At 36.1% G+C, this 27,459-nt stretch overlaps 1 protein-coding gene and 2 pseudogenes across 1 annotated transcript in view; all 3 read right to left on the bottom strand.

Moving 5' to 3' along the window:
* Positions 1-4,851: 4,851 nt before the first annotated feature.
* Positions 4,852-20,647, bottom strand: LOC137235646 (filamin-B-like; annotated as a pseudogene).
* On the bottom strand, positions 6,719-7,802 carry LOC137235652 (filamin-A-like; annotated as a pseudogene).
* Positions 20,648-20,692: 45 nt separating the features above from the next.
* Positions 20,693-27,459, bottom strand: part of LOC137235649 (TSET complex member tstC-like) — a 169,079-nt gene continuing 162,312 nt past the window's right edge. Inside the window, exon 2 of the mRNA XM_067758538.1 lies at positions 20,693-20,771. Within this exon, the coding sequence (XP_067614639.1) occupies positions 20,693-20,771 (79 nt within the window). The remainder of the gene's footprint in view (positions 20,772-27,459) is intronic.

Genomic DNA, 27,459 nt, shown 5'->3' with positions numbered 1-27,459 from the left:
AATGCCGGTGCCAGCTCAATGGTAGTTCGAAGCTCCAAGCGAATTTTTGACGCTGCTCAGTAGTGAGTGCGTAGTACATTTCACTTGCGCTATTGAGTGAAACCATTTTTGTCGCTACTCTCGCTAATTTACTAGCAATGATCTATAGATTGTCAACATTTCGTTCAACGAACGCACGAAATTGCCACTTACTTACTTACTTAATTGGCGCTTAACCGTCTAAACGGTTATGGCCGTCCAACAAGGCGCGCCAGTCGCTCCTTCGCTCCGCCAACCGGCGCCAATTGGTCACACCAAGGGAGTTTAAATCGTTTTCCACCTGGTCCTTCCAACGGAGTGGGGGCCGCCCTCTACCTCTGCTTCCATAGGCGGGTTCCGACAGAAACACTTTCTTGGCCGGAGCATCATCTTTCATTCGCATAACATGGCCTAGCCAGCGCAGCCGCTGCGTTTTAATTCGCTGGACTATGTTGATGTCTGCGTATAGCTCGTACAGCTCATCATTAAATCTTCTTCGGTACTCGCCATCGCCAACGCGTAGAGGTCCATAAATCTTTCGAAGAACTTTTCTCTCGAACACTCCCAAAGCCGCTTCATCTGCTGTTGTCATGGTCCATGCTTCTGCCCCATATAGCAGGACGGGTACGATAAGTGACTTGTAGAGTATGATTTTCGTTCGCCGAGAGAGGACTTTACTTTTCAATTGCGTACCTAGTCCAAAGTAGCATTTATTGGCAAGATTGATTCTTCGCTGGATTTCAGTGCTGATGTTGTTGCTAATGTTGATGCTGGTTCCCAAATAAACGAAGTCTTTTACTATTTCGAATTTATGGCTGCCAACTGTAGCGTGGTTTCCAAGGCGCATATGCGCTGACTCTTTGCTCGATGACAGCAGGTACTTCGTTTTGTCCTCATTCACCATCAAACCCATCTTTACCGCTTCTTTTTCCAGCTTGGAGTAAGCAGAACTAACAGCGCGGGTGTTTAGGCCGTTGATATCAATGTCATCAGCATATGCCAGTAATTGCACGCTTTTATAGTATATTGTTCCAGTGCGGTTAAGTTCTGCAGCTAGTATAATTTTCTCCAGCATCAAATTAAAGAAATCGCACGATAGGGGGTCACCCTGTCTGAAACCTCGTTTAGTTTCGAACGGCTCGGAGAGGTCCTTCCCAATTCTGACTGAGCTGATGGTGTTGCTCAACGTCATTTTGTACAGCCGTATAAGTTTTGCGGGGAAACCAAATTCAGACATAGCGGCATATAGGCAGCTCCTTTTCGTGCTGTCGAAGGCGGCTTTAAAGTCGACGAAGAGGTGATGTGTGTCGATTCTCTTTTCACGGGTTTTTTCCAAGATTTGGCGCATTGTGAAAATCTGGTCGATGGTAGATTTACCAGGTCTGAAGCCGCACTCATAAGGTCCAATCAGCCGGTTCACGGTGGGCTTCAATCTTTCGCACAATACACTTGAAAGGACCTTATATGCGATATTAAGAAGGCTGATTCCACGATAGTTGGTGCATTTTGCAGTATCCCCCTTCTTGTGGACTGGGCAAAGAACACTTAGATTCCAACCGTCGGGCATGCTTTCGTCCGCCCATATTTTGCTAAGAAGCTGCTGCATGCGCCTTACCAACTCCTCGCCGCCGAACTTGAATAGCTCCGCAGGCAATCCATCAGCGCCCACGGCCTTGTTGTTTTTCAATCTGGTTATTGCTATTCTAACTTCGTCATAATCGGGCGGGGGGACATATATTCCATCATCATCGATTGCGGGATCGGGTTCTTCATCTCTGCGCGGTGAATTGCTGCCTCCATTTAGGAGAGCAGAGAAGTGTTCCCTCCATAATCTAAGCACTCTCTGGACATCAGTTACAAGGTCGCCGTTTTCATTCCTACAGGAGTTTGCCCCGGTCTTAAAACCTTCCGTCTGTCGCCGTATTTTTTGGTAGAATTTTCGGGCGTTATTCCTGGTGGCTAGCAGCTCAAGCTCCTCGCACTCACGCCTTTCTGCTTCTGCTTTTTTCTTCCTGAAAAGGCGCCTCGCTTCCCTTTTCCACTCACGATAGCGTTCACACACTCCTCTTGTCGCGCTCGCTTTTAACGTAGCCCTGTAGGCAGCGTCTTTTCTTTCGGTTGCAACGCGGCATTCTTCATCATACCAGTTGTTTTTTCGTGGCCGCCGGTAACCAATTTTTTCCTCGGCGGCAGTATGAAGTGCTTTGGAGATATGCTCCCACTGCTCCTGTATTCCTTCAGGATGAGTTGTGCCCTCAGAGAGCAGGTGTGAGAGTCGAGTTGCGAAATCATTGGCAGTCTGTTGTGATTGAAGCTTTTCGACGTCTAGCTTTCCTTGTGTTTTTTGTTCCTTGTTTTTAGCCGCGTTGAGGCGGGTGCGTATTTTGGCTGCAACGAGATAATGGTCCGAATCGATGCTAGGTCCTCGGATCGTTCGTACATCTAAAACACTGGAGGCATGCCGTCCGTCTATCACAACGTGATCGATCTGATTGCGAGTATTTCGATCAGGAGACAGCCATGTAGCTTGATGTATCTTTTTATGCATGAACCTCGTGCTTGATATGACCATGTTTCGAGCACCGGCAAAGTCAATCAGCCTCAGTCCGTTAGGAGAAGTTTCATTGTGTAGGCTGAACTTTCCGACTGTAGGGCCAAAAACACCTTCTTTGCCCACCCTGGCGTTAAAGTCGCCAAGCACGACTTTTATATCATGACGGGGGCAGCGCTCGTATGTGCGTTCTAATTGTTCATAAAAAGTGTCTTTCACCTCATCGTCTTTCTCCTCTGTCGGCGCATGGGCGCAGATGAATGATATATTAAAAAATCTTGCTTTTATTCGAATAGCGGCGAGACGCTCGTCCACAGGCGTGAACGCCAGCACTTGGCGACAAAGTCTCTCTCCCACCACGAATCCGACGCCGAAACTGTGCTTATTCGCATGGCCACTCCAATATATGTCACAATTTTTGATCTTCTTTCTTCCTTGCTTCGTCCAACGCATTTCTTGGATGGCGGTGATGTCAGATTTTGCTTTGACGAGGACATCAACCAGCCGGGCATCTGCACCAATCCCATTCAGGGAGCGGACGTTCCAGGTGCATGCCCTCAATTCATTGTCCTTCAAACGTTTGCCATGGTCGTCATCAATAGAGAGTGTATTTATCCGAGGCTTGTTGTTATATTTCATTGGAGTATGGTTTTACGTGGCGGGTCCCAAGCCCAGCGCACAACCCGCTCAGCGGGGGTGAAAATATTACTTGGCACGTTTATATAGCGAGCCGCTTGCTCCAAGACAGACGCCCGCTTGCAGCCGCACCTAGAGGTGTACAGACGCTGCCGATGAAATCTCCCCCGGCTAGCCCTTAAACCGATTATGTCAGAGTGGCCTAGCCAGGTTGTCGCCTTCTCACATTAGCTCACCGCTAAACGGGTGTTTAGCGACTACCCAGAGGATACTTGGCCGCAAGCGACCGGCAGTAGTGAGCTGCTTGAACCGCATGCAAAAGAATCGCTCTGGCCATTCCCAGGTGAATGGCGGTCAGAAGCTTTTCCCACTTTCGTGGACTTCTACACACGGCCCCACCCTCCAAATTGCCACATCTGCTCAAATTTTGCCGAAGAACGTTATGCGCTGTCATAAAAACTAACACTGCTGCGGCGCGAACACACCCTATATCGAGCAAATAAGAAACAAATAGACAAATTAGCTTTTTTTACAAATCGCTCGGCTGAGATTTTCCATTGTTGATTTCACTTAAGCTGTTATGTCAATATTTTTCAGCCAGCTTATTTTCAAATAGGTCATTTTTCCAAAGGCAAAATAAATTACAGAGTTATACAGCCCTAAAAAATCAGCTTTGTTGAGGCGGACAGCATAGCAAAAGGTCCTACAATTTCCACAAAGTTTTAGATCTCTATAATGTACCATCTTATATTTAAAGGGTCTTTGATAAAATTAAATTATAAAATTCAAGGTGACCAAATGCAAAAAAAATTATTTCGAACAGCTGAACACCTCTTTGCAAATTTTACTCTAATAATTTTTTATATTTATGGGCGAAATCGGATAATAAACCTGCCGCTTTTTCGATATCGAGAACTTCGAAAAACTTTGAAAATGGGCATGGCAAAGCCTAGATATAATGGGAGAAAAATGTCTGAAAGCAAAATTGTTGTTTTTGAAATCAGTAGAGGATCATGCCCAAAGTGTTTTAAAGTTTTAGTCTTGCAAAATTATAAGTAATTTTTCAATGGGCATGGTCCCGCCCTTTTCGAACTAAAATTGGTAAATTCCAAGGAAATTTGGTAAGAAACTTGTTTTTGTGACGGTTACTGTTCTAAAGCCTCTCTGATGACATCTTCCTTTAAGTTTAGCCTAACAACACGCACATCTGTGTATAAAATGTTCAGCTTCGCCCATACTTAGACTCACTATTTTTTATTTATTATTAAAACAACCAAAACTTTAGTTAAAATATATTTAATTGTTATTTAAAAATTTTTGTATATATCTAAAATTAAGTAAAATATATATAAATCATATGTTAGATTAATAAAAAAACAATTGTCGTTGTTAAATTTATTAACATAGATTTTTTTAGTAAACACTAAAGTGAAATTTAAAAATTTTTAAAATAAATTAACGTTTTTTATTAAATTATATTTTTTCAAGGTTTTAAAGTCGAGTATTTAGTTCTTTTGTTGTGTTTTTTTAATAATTTTATTTTTTTTTCAATTGTAAGTTTCACACAAAATTTTTTTTTTTCTTACAAAATTGACTTTGAAAATTGTTCAAACAATTTATTTTTTTAATTTTTATTTATAAACTAAACTTTTTTCTGTATAGTTTCTATTACAAAAAATATTTTAAGAAGTTTTAAGAAATATTTTTTTCCTATATTTATTTTTTTTATTTTCTGATCTAATTTTTTTTTTTCACTCATACATTTATTTTAATTTTGTGTCGATAAATAAATTTTTTTTGCAAATTGCTGCTAAATTTATATAAAAATTTTAAAACTAAATAGCAGATAAATTTGTTTATATATTTTTAATAACGTTCGTAACGATGGGAAGATTTCGTTGTCAGTTTATATTTCAATGCTTACAAATTTGTAAATTTAAATAAAAAGCGCTTTTAAAACTTTTTTTCATTAAGCTTTAAAATAATGCCTAATTTTTTTTTCATTTTGTAGTTTTATGTAAGCTGCCCTCATTTCGTTTCTTTTGTAATTTTCTCCTTCGTTGTTGTTGTTGTTGTAGCGATTAGGTTACTCCCCGAAGGCTTTGGGGAGTGTTATCGATGTGATGGTCCTTTGTCGGATACAGATCCGATACGCTCCATTAACACAGCACCATTAAGGTGCTAGCCCGACCATCTCGGGAACGATTTATATGGCCACATTGAACCTTCAGGCCATCCCTGCCTCACCACCCCCAAGTTCCATGAGGAGCTTGGGGTCGCCAGAGCCTCGTCTGTTAGTGAAACGGGATTCGCCGCTCGAAGGTGAGGTTGACAATTGGGTTGGAGAAGCTATATATTGCGCTACACAACCCCTTGAATCCCATTCGTCGTCGATTTGTGTGACCAGTTTCTTTGTTTAAAGTAGCAACAACAAAGTTACATATTTGAACCATTTTATTTACCGTTTTTTGTTTATTTTTATTTTACCTTTGGAGCTTATTTATTATCTATTTTTTTCAATAGCTTTCCAACTTTGCGCTTTCAAATAAAAACAAATAAACTGCACAATCTTCTATACACATACATATGTATGTGTGTATAAATATATCGAATGTGTGTGTCTGTAAAATTTGTCAAAGGAGTACACAGTTGTTATCCTGTCGGCAACGAAGACGCAAACAACTGCGTGAACCCATTTCGTATATAAAATCTGGATTACTTATATAATGCTGCTGCTGGTTCAGTAACTGACTGCCCAGCAATGGTGATAGATGGTGTATTTGTTATTGGGAGCGATGATGGAACTGTTGCGGTGATGCTGGTAATGTATTACAATGTTGCTGTTGATGTTGTAATTGTATTGGTTGTTGGTGTTGATGTGGAAGTTGAGGTTGAGGTTGGGTATTTTGATGTTGCGTCAATTGACTGAGGACTGTGCTGATACTACTTTGGCCTCATATACCTTGCAAATAGCGACGTAACTCTTCTTCAGTATCGAATATCATTACAGGAAATGGTGAGCCTGGCACAAACTCACCGGCCCATTTGACTTCGAGGCGATAATCATCAGGCTCGGCTGGATCGTACTGTTTGGAGTGTTGAGAAAAAATGTTAATTAAAAACTGAGCATACAAATGTATGCCTAATCCTTCCTTACCTTGCACAGTATGGTGCGATCCTTTTGACTTTCACGTTGCATTTCGACGCGGAATGCTCCTTTGGGGCCACGTACATGCACTGTTAGTTGTCCAACGCCAGCACCACGCGTATCGCATATAAAACGTGATTGGAAGGTGGCCAACACGCCATGCTCGATACCAGGGCCATAGACGTGAACCTTATAAATAAAAATGAGAAGACATTAAGATATGCGATGAAAACTAAGGTCAGTTCTATAACCAGGATTAAGAAAATGATAAAGACGGAAACATAGATCAATGCGAAGACGAAGACTAAGGTCAAAGCTAAGATATACATTAAACCCAAGACCTAAACCAAGATCAAGGCCAAGAACTAGACCAAGACTAGGACGACGGCCGATACTAACACCAAAGAGAATATTCTCTTTGGCAATACATTGATTTCCAGCGGTTTCAGTGAGATTGGCACTTCATTGAATAGTATTGTGATCTTGTGTGGGGCAATACGCGTCGGATGATAGACAATCTCATAAATACCCGTCTTAGATGGACCACGTGTAGAGTGAGGCACCTCCGAAGCACCACATTTCACTAAAGCCGACAGCTCACCTTGTCCTACCTCATTGAGCGACACCGAAATACGAGCTGGTCGCTGACGCGCCGAATCACCAACTTCGGTGATCTTCACTAATGACGGATCGAAGACTGTTAGGGTACGGGTACTAATACCCGTGTATCGCGATCGATGAAACGTATAAAATAATTAACAGTCATGTGTGTGCGGAACTCTGCTGTTTGTCTGGTAATTGTGTACGGCACTGGCCTATGATCGGGTCCCATAATCCCAGCAATCTGGTCATCTATAGCACAATCGATTGTGGCCAAACTGACTATTTGTATGTGTTGTTTGGTTTGTTGTATCTCTACGCGGAATAGGCTACCATCGACGGGTACTTCGTTGAATGTAATATTCACATAGTGCGGCTCGGTTGTCTGTGGCATGAATGTGACATCGTAAAGAACACGCGCGCATGCGGCGACTTCTGCTTTAACAATACTTTTGTCGGTCGACGAGTCGAAACGACCAGTTCTAGAGTACCCTCACCAGCGGCAGCAGCATCCACGCTAAAATTAACCGGTATACCCAATGCCGCCGGTCCATATTATTGATGCAAACCGCTGATATTAACACGCGAAACATCAAAGTCATTGCATGAAAATGGTGGGCCGTTGATGTGTTTATCATTGGCTGTAACGCTTATCAGATGACGACCCACAACTGTGGGCTGAAATGTGGCTGTGTAGCTGTCGCCGCTTTACGCTACAAGCTGACATATAATATTGTCACCGGATGGCGTTGTAAAAAATACTTGCGGCTCGACGCCTTCGAACCCCTCTAGCGCGAAGGTGCTATCCACTTTGATAGCGGCCTGCTTTAAACCCTCTCCCGTAGCCATGGATAATAAACGATAACAATGAAATACAACCTAGGAAAACCTTATGAAAAATATCGGTTGGGTGGAATTGATATAAGCGCCATAGTTAGTGATCTAATTCAGCAACGTATTAATCAAACCGGACGATGCTTTGCTAACACGTTAACAAAGTCCAATATGGGCTCATGATAAATTCGGAATTTACCAAAGCTACCCTGCAAATCGGATAATGGAGTTTGTTTCGAAATAAGTTTACAATAAAGCTTGGGAGCAGTTTATGAAAACCTCACTCAGTCATAAACGGACCGAACCTTGTCAAATAGGACAAGTTAATAAAGTGTCGCGGAATAGATTTAATATAATTGTCGAAGTTCTCAAGCAACTATTCAACAATTTTTCCTAGTCTGCTTCTATCAACCACAAGCGTACTGTTTATCTACATTCACGGAGACTCGGTTTTGACTTGAAAGAAGTATTAAAATTGGTTTAAGTTGCAGTTGGTCGTGATTAAAAAACAGTGATCTTCAAAATTAAAACTGTTGTTGTGTTGGTAAGGGTAAAACATTGTAGTCGTTTATTAATGAGCAACGAGGCAAGGCGTGTGCACACAAAGAATTATTTTTTGAATATGTTTTAAAAATATTATTTTATTGTTTGAGTCTCATAGATAATTAAAAAATTCTGCGTATCAGTGTTTTTTGAATTGCGCCAATGAATAATAACCTCTTTCGATGTTGCAACTCTGCTTGTTAAAAGAAAAGGTGTAATAATAAGTGTGAAGTGCGAATGAACGTTCTGGAAAGAGAGTTACATCAGAATTGAGTAATTGGACCATAGGCACAACCTTACATAAGTATTTTGATATTCTGCAAGAGATAGTTTTACCCAGCATTTGCCTAGCTAAGGAGGTGCTTTCTTTTCGGAACTTTGAGCTCCCTACAACGCACGAAGTTAAATTCGAAAATTATATTTAATTATGATTCAGACCTACAGTTAAGATTCTTGCAAGTTGCACAGTTGATTTCTGTTTCGCTATTTTCAATAATCAAACAAATTTTTCGAGATATCCCTTGGAGGAAACACAGGCGGAGCTTGCTCTACGACCCTGTGCGTGATACGCAAGTCAGTTTTTGTGCATTTTAACTGGAAAAAAACAGTCGGAGGGTCGACCAACCATGACGAGGGGCTACCTTTGAGCAAATTTTTCGAAAATATTTTTAATGTCTCATTCCTAAAAACATGAGCCTGGAAGCTGCAAAATAGTAAGCAAGCAAAACAAGTCCATAAATAAGAGGCACGATTGGTCAGAAGATCTTTCCTGTGGTAGTCCCATTAACGATTGGGTAAACTCGCCATCGTAACAATAGAACTCAATTCAACGTTAGACTTATGGGTGGCCTAAAATAATTTGAAGTTCTCAATTGACAAAGAGATTGGTTCAAATGGAAGACAAAGAGGACATCATTGGTACTTTTGATTAGTTTTGAAGAATGGGCTCATAGCAATAGATCCCCAGAAACTTCTTGGAACAATCAAATTCATCTCACATTATGAACGCAGATAATTTCGTAAAATATCAAAAATCATTATCTACTGCATACCTCAAAAGTACTGATTCATTTTATATTAAGAAAATGTGAATACTTATTTTAAGGAAAATTGTATTTCGATGAGAACCCGAAAGTTCAAATATGCACAAAATAAAAGTTGAAAAGACTAAGTGCATAAAGCAAATAATAATAAAAAAAAATACTTAAATCCAATTTGGATGTGAGTGAGTGACTGAAGACTTTCGAGATGTGTGCGGTGAGGATATACGCGAAAAAGATTAGTACACACATACATATATATAAAAAGGGAGTATAAAATTTTGCAGAGGGTTATACACTCCACAACGAATACATACCTTCAACATTGACCTCAATATCTTCCAAACGACCGCCAGCGTGATTAATAACAAAAGAATTTGGTTGATGTACGGGACCGGGAAAACCGAGAGAAACTTGTGGACCCGACATGCCGCCACTGATATTTACGGTTGGTGGACAACCAGGCACAGGCATTTTATTGAATGTGAAATTTATAGTATGTTCACATGGCTCAGTTGGCACAAACGAAACGGAAAATCTGTGAAAAGAGATGAAAATAATAAATTTAAAGGATTTTTATAAACCAGGAACTTACATACATAACTGTGATTGATTCAAATTGAAAACAAAAAAATCATAAAGGTTTAAATCCATTACTATCTTTAAAGGGCTTTATTTTCATTTTTTGAGTTTTACTATAAAAATATAAAATTTTTTGGAGTTTTGTTGAATTATTTTTTGAGTTTTTTAAGGGGCGTGCAAGTATCTGAACAGAAAGAAATAAACCAAAAATTACTAAAAACTTTTCGAATGAAGTAAAATATGCGAACAATAAGATCTCGGGTAAAGTGGCAAACTCAAAAAATAAAAACTATTCTCCTAGCGAAATAAAAAACTTGAAAAATAACTGTTTCTTTCGGAACAAAATAAAAAACTCAAAAAATAATTAAAATTTTCGAAGCGAAATAAAACTTTCAAAAATAACAGTTATTTTCTGAGCGAACTAAATAACTTAAGAAATAAAACTAAATATTTAATAACACTAGTCAACAAGAGAAATTACTTTGAAGTCTAACTATTTAATTTCGATGTATTATGGCCCCCAAAATTTAAAATTTTATGGATACGATTTTTTTCCTTTTTCTAAAATCACGAATTTTCACAGAGGTCTTTGCATTTATTTTATCATATCTTGGAAATTACTTATCTAAATTCATTGAGAGAAACACCAGTGGATTCACCGCAAAATTTTCTTCAAGCATTGATAAGAAATTTTTTTTATATGATCGACGTTGTGGAGTTATTCACATAAAAATGTAAAAAATATTTTTTTTTTGCAAAATCGAAAATTTTTTTATTTTTAAAAAATTCATAATAAATCGAAGGTTTTAAAAACTTACCATTTTTATTCCACGGTCTTAAAACTGTAAACATTATAAATAACTGAGACCTTATTTCGTGAAAACACATGAATAAATGTTGGTTTTATTGACAATAAAGTGAAAATACCCAATTTAGCGAAAATTTTGCATATCAAGCCTATTATTGTTTTTGACAAACAAATTATTTAGGTATGACATTTTGCGCAACTTTGCCTTTTTAGGCTTACTACGGGCATCGGCAGAAATGAGAAAACTCGATAATGACACTCAAGAAATTTTTCCCCGTCAAGTTTTCTTAAGGCAAAACGCACATCATAAGAAAAAATGCCTCATATTGTATGGAAAATTTAAGTTGCCAACGCGGGTTTACGCAAGAAAGAAGTATGGTCATACATATTTGTTATCAAATATATACAACTTTTTCCTTGAGGCATTTCTTGCGATGTTCTTAGAATGCTCAAATCATAAAAACAAAAAAATCAAATTATCACCCCGTCATAGAAATTGTTATACCTACCTACTGAATATCTCAGCCAGCACAGGCTATTTTCCCATAGCATATGAAGTTTTTGTGAAAATCCCTTTTTTTCAAACCCTTTCGCAGGTAGTGGTTAAAAAATTTACAGACTCATAAGATGCCTGCCCTGTATGGTATATTGTCGCCAATTGTGACAAACTTAACGAAAAAAAAGAATATACTTTTAAAAATCGAAGTGGCCTGCGATTATTTAAAATAATTCATTTAGTTCATTCAATGTTATTTAACTAGCATTCAAGTTGTAAACAACAGCAAAAAACTATTAATTGGTTAGTGACTTTTAAACAAGTTAATAATAACAGTAGAAAATTTGTCTGCAAAATTACCCGAATATATTTTGTTATGTATGTGGTCTTTACACTACAGCAAAAGGGCGGAGAAATTTCACTATTTCACTACAAAATTCACATAAGGATCATTTTAAAATAGATGTTGAGAATTTGATCCAATATTGGACGCCAAATTCAATTTGTGATAGCTCTATATATATTTTAAAGAAATGGAAATCCTACCCTCAGTAAGTAACAATTACATTTAATAATTAAAAGTATTTATGATACTCATTTTACACAGAGAAAACATGCAAATTGAAAAACCTATGATGTGGAGAGAAACATGTGATCATGATGCTAACTGTTACTTTTGTTTAAGTAAAAAAAAAAAAGAATTTCGAAAACATATGATTTGGTCTTGTCCCACGATTTCAGTTGGTGGTTTTACTCTTCCCGCGCTAGATTCAGATGGAGTTCCATGTCCTGAAGATCAACATAATACGTATACTGAAGTTCCTCCATCGCCTATTTCTTCGTCTTCAAAAACCTCCAGCGTATCAGATGGATTTTGCCCAAAGCCTCTGACACAGTCCTTGTTAAACGATCTTACAAGAGACCTATAGCTTCCAAAAGATAAGTCAGAGCTACTTGCATCCCGTCTAAAAGAAAGAAATTTATTAGAAAAACAGGTTACGATAACTATGTATCGTGAGCGGTATAAGCCATATACTTGTTTTTATAGAAATAAAGACAATATACGTTTTTGCTATGATATAAGTGGACTTTTTGGAAAGCATGGCCAAACATATGACGCAAGTTAATGGAGATTATTTATTGATAGTAACAACACAATGGCAATCAGAAGCCATGAATACCCATCGCACACGCCTTAAATATGAAGGAGACTTATGAAATCATGTCCAAACTTTTAAAATATATTCGTTATGAAAAACAAGATTGGAAAATATGTTGCGACTTGTTGTTTTCTTTGCCTTTGGGATAGCCGAGTTCGAAGCGCACATTATGTAAGGAAGGACTGGCCAGCAAGAACTAATCACAAAATAGGCACACACAATATAAAAAAATATGCTGCTCTAATTAAAAAGGGGAATGTGATTTTTCCGCCATTACACATCAAGCTTGGTTTAGTCAAGAATTTTGTTAAGGCGCTAAAAAAAATGAAAAAGTATTCGATTATATTCAAACAATATTTCCAAAATTATCCGCTTCAAAAATTTCTGAAGGTGTTTTTGATGGTCCACAAATCCGAAAACTACTACAGAGCTCAACATTCGAGACGTTACTATCACCCGATTAAAAGGCTGCTTGGAACTCATTTAGGCTGATTGTTTCAAACTTTTTAGGAAATAATCGGGGTCCAAATTATAAGGAAGTCATTTCTGATTTGCTAACCAACTATTCGAAAATCGGTAAGTAGGAATATGATATGATTTTTGTATATTCATCATAATTGTAACCTCTAAATTACATATACATATAATTTCAGGTGCAAACATGTCTCTAAAAATGCATTTCTTATACTTCCAGTTGGATTTTTTCCCTTCAAATCTTGGTGATGTCAGTGACGAGCATGGAGAACGATTTCACCAACAACTTAAGTCAATGAAGGAGCGTTAGCAAGGATTCTGGAACGAAAATATGATGGGGGATTAGAATCGGTTTCTTATACGATAATCAAATTCAGAAAGTTAATGTAGACAAGCAAAATGTAGAAACTATTTTCAAATATTTCAAGTACTAAATTTTGTAGAACTTCTTTAATAAAGGTATCTTAAATAGCTAAATAAACAAAAATATTAAAAATACTTATTTTCCCTTCATTCACTTAATTGTTAATAATATTACCGTTTATCCATGGATCTTCATGAAAAAAAGCTTGCCTTATTTGGAATGTTCACAGTTTTATTGATCATCTAATGAAAGTTGTAAGTTTTTGTATCTTTCGATTTTATACGAATTAGAGAGAAAAATGGAAATTTTTAATACAAAAAATCTATTTTTTTATAATTCGATGCAAATAACTCTGAATCCAAAAAGTATTTAAAAAAAAGGTATTTAAATAATTTTAAGGTAATTTCATTTGCTATTATATGCTGTTTTCCCCAACTCCAACAAAATCGGGCAACCCGTTCCAGAGATATGATAAAATCAATGGATCTCCCTTTTCAAAGAAGGCAAATTTTAGAAAACAAAAAAAAAAAAGAACAAAAACGTATCCATAGAATTTTAAATTTCGACTATTTTTATAATTAGGGGACTATAGCAAATAAAAAAATAGTGGTGATCGAGGGTAATGCAAAAAGTTTATTTTTGTAGAGCAGTGTAATTTTTCAAAGAAAGTAATAGACTCGAAAAATAACAGTTAGATATTTTCTAAACGAAATAAAAAACTTCAAAAATTGAAATAATTCTCTAAGCGAAATAAAAATCTAACAAAATTACTGCAATATTCGAACGAAATAAACAAAAATCAAAAAAATATTTTATATTCCAACCGAAACAAAAATTTCGAAAAATAAATGTTATTCTCCGAGCGAAATAAAGGTCTCGAAAAACAAATATTATTTCCCAAACAAAATATATACTCAAAAAAAATAAAAATAAAAATTTTAAAAATAGCTAATAGATTTTCAATTAAGAAAATAAACTAGAAAATGAAGTGTTATTTTTCTACCGAAGTAAAAAAAACAACTGTTATTTTCCGACCGAAATAAAAAACTGAATAAACTAGTTCTTATATTCGAGCGAAATAAAAAATGGAAATGATGTTATTATTCTCATTATCTATAATTATTCTCTGAGCGAAAAAAAAAAAAAATAAAAACAAAACTGTTATTTTCCGTGTGAAATGAAAATGTCGAAAAATAACTGTTATTTCCCAAGCAAAATAAAAAACTCAAAAAAGCTATTGTTCTCCGAGCGAGACCACAAATTTAAAAAATAGCTAATAATATTTCGTACGGAAAAATAAACTAGAAATATAACTGTTATTTTTTGAAGGAAGTAAAAGAACTCAAAAAACACTGTTATTTTCCGAGCGAAATAAAAAAACTCAAAAAATTCGAATTTTCGAGCAAAATAAAAAACTGGAAATCCTGTTATTATTCTCCGAGCGAAATGAAAAGCTTAAAAAGAACTGTTAATTTCTGAGCGAAAGAATATGTATAACTGCTACGATACTCAGCTATAAGTGCTTGAGAAATATTGTCTTTTCTTACCTTGCACTGCTTTGCGGATGCACTTGTGTTGGTATATTTTGACCTTTCGCCGAAATTGTTATCTCGAAATTATCCTCGACTGCATCACCAGCATCCACAGAAAATTGCACTGAACGTCCAACGTTCGCGACACGCTACCCACCACCACTTTCGTAGCATCATAAGATTTCGCCAAGAATGGTGTACCCTGCACTGGAAAACCATTATACTCCACATTGATCGAGTGTCCACCAACTGCAATTGGCGTACACTCAGCTGTAAATACAGCATGTATATCGCCTGTAATACATACAGGCAATACACCATGCGGTCCGCGTACACTCACCGCCAATTCAGCGGCGCCTCCACCACTTACGGTTATATGAACTGAAGCTGGCCGGTTAACTGGTACCAATTCCAAATTCGAAAGATCCAATATGACACGTCATGTGTCAGCTACGGCGCATACAAATGGGCAACCACGTACCGTTTCGCCATTAAATTTAATATCGATCAAATGTGGTTTAGCTTGTTCGGGTGTGAAGGAGACCAAACAACGTCCACCACCTACCACTTGCACATGATTTGGTACTTCGCCTTCATTTATAGATATTTCTAGCTGACCTTCGCCAGCAGTACTTGCATCGACACGAAATTGACATGGTTGTCCAACAACACCACCATTAACATCTGTAACTTGTATTAGACTGGCATCGTAAACTTTGGCAATTAAGGGACCGCCAGTTATTTTTGTGCCATTTATGGATGCTTCAATGATGTGTGTACCCACTTCGGTGGGTACAAATACGATGCGTGCAGCACCATTTGCCGCCTCATGGGCGACTCTGGCATTCAGTTTGGACTTGGTTGGTGTCAAAACTGTTGCCACGCACTCGCCTTTCGTTAGGCTTTGTCCAGGAGGCGTCTGTATCTCAAATACCGCCGGCGTATTAGCGGGTACAAGGCGTGTCGATTCGCCCAGTGCTGTTAGACCGGGAGTAGACATGCCTTCAACGTGCCACGGTGAGCCTGAAATGAAATAAAAAGAATTTGAAGAAAACTTTTAATAGGAATAATTATAAGGTGAAAGATCTAAGTATATTCAATACTGCATTGATATATCTTATGCTGAAGCCAATCTACGTGTCACATAAACGGAATATGCCTTCCCATGTTTTCTCAACATAAATTCCCAACAAAAACTCAGAATTTTGTACTTTTTCAAGTATCAGCGCCCAGTGCTTGCACTTAAGTTGAAAACCCCCACATTGACTGCCCCAACTAGGAGCTGTGTTAAAAAAATTACTCTTTCCTCTTGGCGAACTCTAGAAATTTCCTAGGATTCAGCTTAATTGTTGCCTTAACGTAACAACCTCAACTGTTTCATCAGAAAGCCTGCGCTTCCTACTTCCGTTACCACTGACGGGGCATTATTTATAAGCATGGGCCGCTAGGATTTCCATGTAAGTACGCCAACCGTGAGCCACAAGCCTTATAGTTTTAGAGGTAAAATAAACATCGAATTTTTACGTCTTCAGTTAAAAGCCAGCACCCTCACATCGAAAAAATCCTCCTGAAGAGAAGAGAGGTAGTAACGCCACTTTATTTTCTTGATAGTTTAATTGTCAGACTATCGGAATCATTGTGCTTTTTAATCTCCTGCAGCATCTCCGTCTCCTTTTCTTGTTTATTTGCAGAGTGTAGATTTGTCCCTACTACGTTTGTCGAGATACCAGAAATACATTCCTGTACCGCTGTCGGTACTTTCAGGTTTTGGCGCTGCAACAGTTTCAGCGCGTCTTTTGACTTACCCACAAATTGGAACAATATTTTGGACTTTGGTATCGTGGGAATTAGTGCGCTATCCGCCACCCCAATTCATGCGCTTTCGCCTTGCCTTTGGATTTCTGAACGTTCCTATAACCGCTTGTGCACTCCGCTGAAACGAAGAACGATAGCGGTGTATATGACATTCTATTAGCGCTAGAGTCAGGGGCTGCTTTGTCACTTGGTTAATTTTCTCGCGGACAACTGCAGTTGCAATGTTAACTTCCTTCAGAATCGCCAACTAGGCTGAAGTCTTATCGTTACTTCCCTCTATATTATCAACCAATTAAACTCTTCTTGGCCCGCAACCAGTGCCCTTTCTGCTTTGCAGCAAGGTACATGATTCCTTGGTATTGCTAGTCACTCCTTCATTCTTTAAGCCTTTTTCACTTTTTAAGTGCCAACTTTTTTAGCATTTAAGTTGTTTATTGTTGCAAAAAATAGGAAAGTAAAATACTTGTTCCATCTCTTCCTGCCATTCCTAATAAATTGGTCTTGTTTTTTTTTTCTATCTGCATGAAATCACTTTTAATCGCATAACGGTATTCTGTAACCTGCATAGTTGTGGCAGAGATTAATTGTATGGAAGCTTTAAAATTTGCAGTAAAATAATGAAGGAAAGTCATTTAATTGGTCAATGGGAGTTCTTAGGAACCTTGAATGAGAACAGTATTGCCATACTGAGATTTAAAGTTTGAAAGAGTTTGAAAAAAATTAATGGAGAGAAAAAATCGCAATAAAACTGCCGTATCTTTTACTTAGCGGATGAGGTGGTGGATTTTTCTTAATTTAAAATAAATAAAAAACTTTTGGCTTGTTGTTGTTCTGACTGCGTGGTATTTTTATACTCAGCATGCTTTGCGCACAGAGTATATTCACTTTGATTGGATAACGGTTGGTTGTAAAGGTATATCAAAATCATCGGCATCAAAAAAAAAATTGATTGAGCCATGTCCGTCCGTCTGTCCGTCAGCCCGTTAACACGATAACTTAAGTAAGTTTTGAGATATCTTGATGAAATTTGGTATGTAGGTTCCTGAGCCCCCATTTCAGATCGCTATTTAAAATGAACGATATCGGACTATAACCACGCCCACTTTTTCGATATCGAAAATTTCGAAAAACCGAAAAAATGCGATAATTCATTACCAAAGATGGATAAAGCGATGAAACTTGGTAGGTTGATTGAACTTGTGACGCGGAAAAGAAAATTTTGGACAACGGGCGTGGCACCGCCCACTTTTAAAAGAAAGTAATTGAAAAGTTTTCCAAGCTGTAATTTGGCAGTCGTTGAAGATATCATGATGAAATTTGACAGAAACGTTACTATTATTACTATATATGTGCTAAACAAAAATTGGCAAAATCGGATGAAGAACACGCCCACTTAAAAAAAATTTTAAAGTCAAATTTTAACAAAAAATTTAATGTGTTTACAGTATATAAGTAAATTATGTCAACATTCAACTCCAGTAATGATATGGTGCAACAAAATACAAATATAAAAGAAAATTTCAAAATGGGCGTGGCTCCGCCCTTTCTCATTTAATTTGTCTAGAATACTTTTAAGGCCATAAGTCGAACAGAAATTTACCAATTCTTGTGAAATTTGGTAGGGCATATACTCTATGACGGTAACTGTTTTCTGTGAAAATGGGCGAAATTGTTTGAAGCCCCTCCCAGTTTTTATACACAGTCGACCGCCTGTCCTTCCGCTCGGCCGTTAACACGATAACTTGAGCAAAAATCGATATATCTTTACTAAACTCAGTTCACGTACTTATCTGAACTCACTTTGTATTGGTGTAAAAAATGGGCGAAATCCGACTATGACCTTGCCCACTTTTTCGATATAGAAATTTACGAAAAATTCAAAAAATGCCATAATTCTATACCAAATACGAAAGAAGGGATGAAACATGGTAATTGGATTGGTTTATTGACGTAAAATATAACTTTAGAAAAAAACTTTGTAAAATGGGTGTTACACCTAAGTAGAAGTAGAAGAAAATGAAAAAGTTCTGCAGGGCGAAAAGCCCTTGGAATCTTGGCAGGAATACTGTTCATGGTATATATATAAATAAATTAGCGGTACCCGACAGATGATGCTCTGAATCACCCTGGTCCACATTTTGGTCGATATCTTGAAAACGCCTTCACATATACAACTAAGGGCCACTCCCTTTTAAACCCTCATTAATACCTTTAATTTGATACCCATATCGTACCAACACATTATAGAGTCACCCCTGGTCCACCTTTATGGCGATATCCCTAAATGACGTCCACCTATACAACTACCACCACTCCCTTTTAAATCTCCATGTAGGAAAATGATCCTAGGGTAACCATGGAATGTGTTTATATGACATGGGTATCAAATGGAAGGTATTAAAGAGTATTTTAAAAGGGAGTCCATACTTCTATATGTTGACGCCATTTCGGGACATCGCCATAAAGGTGGACCAGGGGTGACTTTAGAATGTGTTTGTACGATATGGGTATCAAATGAAAGGTGTTAGAGACTTTTTTAAAAGGATTTGGGCCTTAGTTCTATATGGGGATGCCTTTTCGCCGGAAAGGTGGACCAGGGGTGACTTTAGAATGTGTTTGTACGATATGGGTATCACATGAAAGGTGTTAGTGAGTATTTTAAAAGGAATTGGGCCTTAGTTCTATAGGTGGATGCCTTTTCGAGATATCGCCATAAAGGTGGAGCAGGGGTTACTCTAGAATGTGTTTGTACGATATGGATATAAAATGAAAGGTGTTAATGAGGGTTTTAAAAGGGAGTGACACTTAGTTGTAATTATATGTGAAGGCGTTTTCGAGATATCGACCAAAAGGTGGACCAGGGTGACCCAGAACATCATCTAATCATCCGCTAATTTATTTATATATGTAACACAGCGAACAGTATTTCTGCCAAGATTCCAAGGGCTTTTCGCCCTGCAGAACTTTTTCATTTTCTTCTACTTCTACTTAGGTGTAACACCCATTTTACAAAGTTTTTTTCTAAAGTTATATTTCACGTCAATAAACCAATCCAATTACCATGTTTCATCCCTTCTTTCGTATTCGGTATAGAATTATGGCATTTTTTGAATTTTTCGTAAATTTCGATATCGAAAAAGTGGGCGTGGTCATAGTCGAATTTCGGCCATTTTTTATGCCAAGGTAAAGTGAGTTCAGATAATTACGTGAACTAAGTTTGGTAAAGATATATCGATTTTTGCTCAAGTTATCGTGTTAACGGCCGAGCGGAAGGACAGAAGGTCGACTGTGTATAAAAACTGGGCGTGGCTTCAACCAATTACGGCCAGAAAAAAGTTACCGTTATATAGTCTATGCCCCTACCAAATTTCACAAGGATTGGTAAAATTTTTTTCGACTTATGGCATTAAAAGTATCCTAGAAAAATTAAGTTAAAAAGGCGGAGCCACGCCCATTTTGAAATTTTCTTTTATTTTTGTATTTTGTTGCACCATATCATTACTGGAGTAGAATGTTGATATAATTTACTTATATACTGTAAAGACATTAAATTTTTTGTTAAAATTTGACTTTAAAACAATTTTTTTTTAAAAGTGGGCGTGGTCGTTCTCCGGATTTGCTAATTTTTATTAAGCATATATATAGTAATAAGAGTAATTTTCCTACCAAATTTCATCATGATATCTTTTTATAAAAAAATTTTAAATCAAATTAAAATTTTTTAAGTAGGGCATGAAAAAAACCTTAAAAATCAAAGAAAAAAATCAAAAAACTCAAATTTTGCAGGCTCGAAAATTATTTTTTTGGGTATGCGTAGTGGAAATTTTTTTCCTGAGCCCAAAACCTATCGAAAAATCGATGGCGCGATATAGGTTAATAAATCGACCCAGCTTAGTATATATGCCATAATTCTGTGATCTTATTTTATAATTGAAAAAGTTATGTGTCTTGTTTTGACGCTTATTTAGATTAGGATCGGTTTCTCTTATGAGAAACCTACGGGTGACTCACCCATCGTAGCGACGTCCTAGAATCCTTGATACCGAATTTCAATCATTTTCATTTGCTGGTGACACCGTTCCCCATGCTCATCACTTTCGTCGCCAAAATTTTGCAGGAAAAAATTTAAATGGCAGTGTAGAAAATGAACTTTTAAAGACATATTTACTCCTGAAAGAAAACAAAAAGTTATATTAGATAAATACATAAGTGACACATTAGTATATAATTCTCTTAGGCTGGATATATCTTTCAATCCAGAACAAATTTTTTGTTTACATTTTTCTCGTTCTTGTTTGTTCGGAACTGGACCATGAATTCAGATTTAGGGCTATATATTCTCATGTAAATTTAAAAATTTTTATACAAAGTTTTTGTTTATCGGGCAGATAGGTTTTAAAATTAACTGACAAAACAATAATACGGCCTTTAAACTTAATTTATTGCCGTCTATGAACAATGGCCACTCTGTTGAATCATATGGTTCACCAAACTGTTTGAATAGACCAGCAATGTCTTTGCAGTAACAAACACTGTCCTCCTTCATGTAGTACTTGGAAAATTGTTCGCAAAGAGTTCTATAATATTTTACTTTAAGTATCCGGCGAGCCTTGCAGATATTATGTTGGAACAAGGCGTATGTAATAATATTTATACTTAGATCAAGTAAAAATTCAAGCCAACTTAGACGAAAAGGTTCCCTAGTTCTACAAAGAAAACACTACCTGCCTTAAAAATATGCTCTTGCTTGAAATGTATCTGGGTTTGAGAAAATGACACTAACAGTTTTTTGTATCTATTAACCCTTCGAAAATTTACCTGCTAACTAACTGATATACGAATACTAACACATATGTATGTACCAGTAGGGTACTTAAGTATTAAATGGATAAATTTACTTGAATGCTTATAACTCTTGTATTAGTCCATCGATTTTGTTCAGTGAAAGCTTATGGTTTTTGTAATAAAACAGAGAGAAGAAAAAAAAAATCTGCAAAAAATTTTCGAGATCCTTCCTCGCAAAGTACACATTTTTACAAAAAAAATTGGAAAAATCTGTAATGGTTGTTCGTTATCTTTGAATCTGTAGGGCCTAGCAAATTCTATTACCTTTTAAAAGCTTCAAACCGTTTTGGAATTGCTCAGTTCGTTCTTGAGATATATATGATTAAGTGGACCCAATTTTGGTTTTTTTTTTTGTGAAAAAACGGTAATTCGTAAATATCTCAAAAACATTTCCATAGAATTAAAAATAACCTTGATTTTCAAATTCAGGGGGTGATTTTACATTGGAATTTCATAATGGTGTCTCTGGTGCAGAAAAAAAAATTGGAATTTGTGATCCAGTGTAATTAAAAAATTATCAATAACAAAAGGCACCACATTTAAGCACAGAATGTTAGTCTATATAGAGGAATGCCGCTGCAGTTAAGTCATTAAATATTCAATAGCTGAAGGAAACGTAGAAATTGAAAAAATATTGACAATTCACGGAACTCATAGCTGCATAACACCGACGCGCATGCGCAAATGCAACAAATATTTAATATAATAAAGTCCAGTTTATATAGTGAATTGACTTCCTGTGACTAGAGTATAAGGAAATCGTAAAAAAGGGAAACACAACTGCATGCCTCACCATCTGAAGTGTGAAGTATGGAATAATAATAGATAAATAAAAATGAATATATATATAAAGAAGTCAACAGCTCCGGCATGTCCATTACAAACTTCAATTCATTAATAGCCGTCCAATAAGTGAACTTTAAAATTAGCTGAATTCAAGACAGACACTTATAGTGAGTTCGTATTTTAAGTGGCAAGCTTGTGTGAAGAACAAAGTAGGTGCGATGGACACGCAGACCGAGGAGGCGATATACAGCAAAATTGTTATGGTTTCAGCTTTGTGGAGATTTATTTGTTTTGTATTGTCTTTGATTCTTTAGCTTTTTGTTTTCAAACGCCTTTGTTTGTTATACAAACAGTAAGCACGCACATGCAGCGTGCCACATGTGTCCCACGATGTGTGGCGATGTGATGTTTGAAATTTAGCTGTTACCGACAATATTAGAAAACTTCGTCTACGCGCTTGCCGCTCTCGCCACGCTGCCATGACCACACAAAGACAAAATTAACTTAGTGTTTTGAAAACGTAATTGTGGAATAATTAGATGAAAAAGGAAATTAAGAAAACACTTTCTAGGTTTTTTTTGTGTTAAATTTATATACATTTTTTCTGTACATACTTTATCTTCTCTTTATTTCCATGGCAAATTTGTAAGCTTTAAAGCTTAGCTTTAGCTGTTGGGGATTTTAATTTAATGGATGGTAGTATAATTACGCGCAAACTTTTTTCAGAGTTTTTTTGCTGTAAGATTTATTTTAAATATTCTGCTATATTGCGAGTTTTTTCCTATTAAGGTTTTGTTGTTGGAGTTTTTTTTGGTTGACACTAGTTGCTTTTTTTAATTTTTAATTTTGTGATTTAGCATTATCATGCGGCAGGCAGATTGTTACCATTGGGGTGAGAAAGCGGGAACGCGCTTTGAAAGAGGCTGGAGTGTGAGACTATTCATCCCCCCTTGTACTTAAGGAATGCATGTGAAATCGATGTAGTAATAAAGTGTTCTTGAGATATTCTATTTTGTGTGTTAAATTGTTGATATGCGAAGGATCAAAGTCTTAAGTAGGAAAAAAAAAACGAATGAATAAGAGCTTGCGAAAAAGCGCGAAAATCACGGATAAAATGAAAAAAAGGGTTAAATGCAGTTGCAGTCTGAGGTGGGAATAAAATAATAAATATAATGCTGAAAAATAAGGGGTAATAAAGTTAGATATATGAAAATTCATAACGACACTTCTGTAGTAAATTTTTCGTTTGCTCTTGCTTTATCTAATATTTTTTATTGAATGAATGTTTTTACAATAGATCTCTAAGTTTATAAAAATTTACATTAACTTGCTTTGCTTCATAAGGTATTTCTATAAACTTGCACCAGTTCGTCCATCCTGACATGCAATCGCCCCGATTGTGTCCTGATTTTTATTTAATAACCAAGACTTCATATTTGCTACTTCCCATATCCCTTCATATGGAACCTGGCTAACTTGAAATCCTTCAACATCCTTTAACAGGTATCGGTCATTTGGCAGAACTTTCGCTACTCTATAAGGTCCTTTAAATTTTGGAGCCATTTTTTTACATGCCCCTGAAATATTTATGTAATTCTTCACCATGACGTAATCTCCTTCGTGATAAGCTTTTAAAATCCTACCCCGACCTTTTTGAGATTTATTATACTTCTGACACTTTTCTATATTTTTTGCTGCTCTAGACCGTATCACTTCTAAATCTCTCTCTTCCTCGTTTATATAAAATCTTCAAGTTTTTCTTTTATAAAATCTATTACTGCTCCATTTTGTGGTATATAAAATAATAGAATACTAGGTGTTGTACCTATGCTTCGATGAAAAGTGTTATTCAAAACAAATTCAATATTCGGCAGGACTTTATCCAAACTATATGCATTTCCAGCATTAGTAATTTTGGAAATCGTTGGAGCTATAATACGATTTACTCGCTCTACGTGTCCATTAGCTTGTGGAGATTCCGTAGCTATTTTAATATGTTTTATATTATTTGTGTCCATAAATAATTGAAATTCTTTTGAAGTAAAGGCACTTCCTCTATCCAATATTAAAGATTTCGGTCTACCATATGCATTGAAATATGACATTAGACAACTTATAACTTCACTAGCCCCAGTATTTCGTACACCAAACAGCTTTGAAAATTTTGAGAAACCATCGACCACAAGAAATATGTATTTTTTTTACAATTCTTTAACAATATTGGACCAAAGTGATCTATATGTATCATTTCAAAAGGTCATTCCCTTTCGGGATATTGTGTAAGAGTCCTTGACGAGAACCATTTTTTTGAGAGAATGTAATACACTTTAAACAATTTCGAATATGTGCTTGAATTTTCTCTTTCAATTTAGGAAACCAATAGGATTTAGATATTGCATGAAAAACTTTATAACATCCTAAATGTCCCATTTCATCATGATAAAGTCGTAGAATATTTCCTTCCATTTCTTGTGGTACATAAAATAAAATTGCCTTACCTACTTTGCGATAAATAAGGCCATTTCTTATTTCAAATATCTTACTTTCCTTCTTCTCTAACTCTTTCATAATTTGTAAAATTATCTTGTCTCTATTCTGGCAAATTGATAAATTCTGTTCAAAAGTATTTTCTTCTAAAACTAAGACATTAGAAATCCTACTCAACGCATCCACATGTTGCATCCTTGTACCACTACGGCGCTCTAGTTTGTAGTCAAAATTTTCTAGCTCCAGAGCCCGTCGCGCTATCCTAGGATTCACTTCCCGTTTGTTTAAAGTAAACGATAATGAATTGCAATCAGTAACAATGCAAAATTTTAACCCTTGTAAATATATTCTAAACCTCCTTAATGCGTAAATTATCGCCAAAGTTTCTAATTCGAAACTGTGATACTTGGTTTCTGCATCAGTAGTGCATTTTGAAAAGTAAAAAATTGGGTGGAATTTCCCATCCCCTTTCTTTTGCAAAAGAATAGCGCCAAACCCTTGAGAGCTTGCATCGCAATGCAATTAACTCTCGTCCTTTGGATCATATATACATAATGTAGGTGCTTCCATCAACTTGATCTTTAATTTTTCGAAACATTCCAATTCTTTCTCACCAAACTTAAAACTAACATATTTTCGTATTAAATTATACAATGGACCAGCTTCAATTGAAAACCCTTTAATAAACCTCCTAAAATATGAACAGAGTCCTAAAAAGTTATGCACATCCTTACTATTTCTTGGAATACGGAAATTCTTAACTGCATCTACGTTATTTTTATCGGCCTTAATACCATCTTTTGTAATCCAATAACCTAAATATCTCAATTCCGATTTCATAAATTTACACTTATCAATTCTTAGTTCCAATTTGTTTCTCACCAATCTATCGAATACTTGCTTCATAATCTCTAAATGATCATTTTCAGTACTTGTTGCAACCATTATATCGTCCAACTAAATGGCAACTTTTCCCGCGCGTATGAGATCATCAAATACATAATTTACAAAACGCTGAAAAGTGGTAGGGGCATTCTTAAGCTCAAATGGCATCCTACAAAATTCGTATTGGCCCAAAGGAGATACAAACGAGGTGTATTTTATAGAATCTTCGTTCATTCGTACATGGTAAAATGCACTCTTTAAATCTAATAGAGAAAATACTTTTTTATTAACTAATCTATCTAAAAGATCGTCAATTAATGGTATCGGATATTTATCTTTCAATGTATTTTTGTTTAAAGTTCTGTAATCTACACAGAGCCCTATATCACCAGTTTTTTCCGCACTAATACATTTGGTGAACAGTATTCCGATCTACTAGGCCTAATCACATTTTTCTACAATAAGTCATCTAATATTTCTTGAAGTTTTTCCTTTTCATTATAAGCTAGACTTCGTGGAGGGATATGGAAACTTATCTCATCATTATCAATACATGTATCCTTTTCTTCAATACTTATTTTCATTAAATTATAACACTCATTTTCATAATTATATTCTCCTTTTGTACATATATTTGGATAAATTTTTAATTCGCATTTATTAATTTTCAAGTAATCTCTTCCCAAAATTACCGGATATGTCATTTTGTCATCCGGTACGACATACAAAAAAAAAAATCTACATCTTTTTCATAATACGAAATGATACATTTTAGTTTTCCAACTATTTGAAGTTGACTTTTATTTATTCCAAAAAATTGCGCTTCAGAATTAAAATTTTTTAAAAGAAGAACATAAGGCACGAACTGTTGTCGAATAAAGCTGATGGGACTACCAGTGTCAATTAAGGTACCTAAGGTTGAACAAAAATTATATCCATCCCTAATAAAACTATAATTTATATACCTTACATAATCATCAGGATATTTGTTATCTTGATCGTCAACATGATGGATCTTCTTTTTAGAACATTCAACTGCATAATGGCCCATTTGTGCACACACATGACATGCTCCTTTTTCGCGTTTTGGCTTGCGGCATTCGGCTGCCAAATGTCCCAGGGAATTGCAGTTGAAACATCTACTCAGCTTTGATTGTTGACTTGTATTAGTATTATTATTTAAATTATCATCTACTCGTTTTTTGTTAGGTAGTTTAACTCCTTGAAAAGCTTCAAGTAAACTTTGCTTATTTTTAAAACGTTGCCTTTTTGCTTGCGATCGGAAAAAATAATCAGGAATTCCCTCTACAATGTGTTCTATTAAATCAGCATGATTAATTGAAAATGTGTTAGATAAAATCAACTTTTCGTTGAAATATTCTTGAAATGACTCATTACTCTGCCATTTCCTTATTTCAAACTCTTTCATTAAGACTAACCGGCTTGAGCGATCTTCAAATAATAACTGCATTTCTATTAGTAAGTTTGCAACACTCATTGATATTATATCAGATCGCGAATAAAACCATTTTAAAGCTCGACCTTTCAACTTAATGGAAATGAGCGCTTTCATATTATTTTCGTTCAAATTGTACGCCTTCTGAACACTTATTAACTGCGCTTCCCATTGCTGGAAATTATCACCGTTTCCGAAAAATTCAGGGATTATTTCTTTTGCTAACATAAAATTGCTCGTACTGGCAAAACCTGCTCCTAAACTTGCTTCTATTCCACAATTATTTTGACTTTGTTCGCAATTAGCCTTTCTTAATATTTCGTTTTCTTTTTTAAGCAACTCGTTTTCCTTTTTCTGTAACTCATTTTCGCGTTTCATCAGTTCTATTTCTCTTTTAAG

This window comes from Eurosta solidaginis, unplaced genomic scaffold (assembly GCF_040869045.1).
Source record: "Eurosta solidaginis isolate ZX-2024a unplaced genomic scaffold, ASM4086904v1 ctg00000339.1, whole genome shotgun sequence".
In the NCBI taxonomy this organism is placed as follows: domain Eukaryota; kingdom Metazoa; phylum Arthropoda; class Insecta; order Diptera; family Tephritidae; genus Eurosta; species Eurosta solidaginis.
Note: the sequence above shows the minus strand (reverse complement) of the source record. Positions and strands in the feature narration are given on the sequence as shown.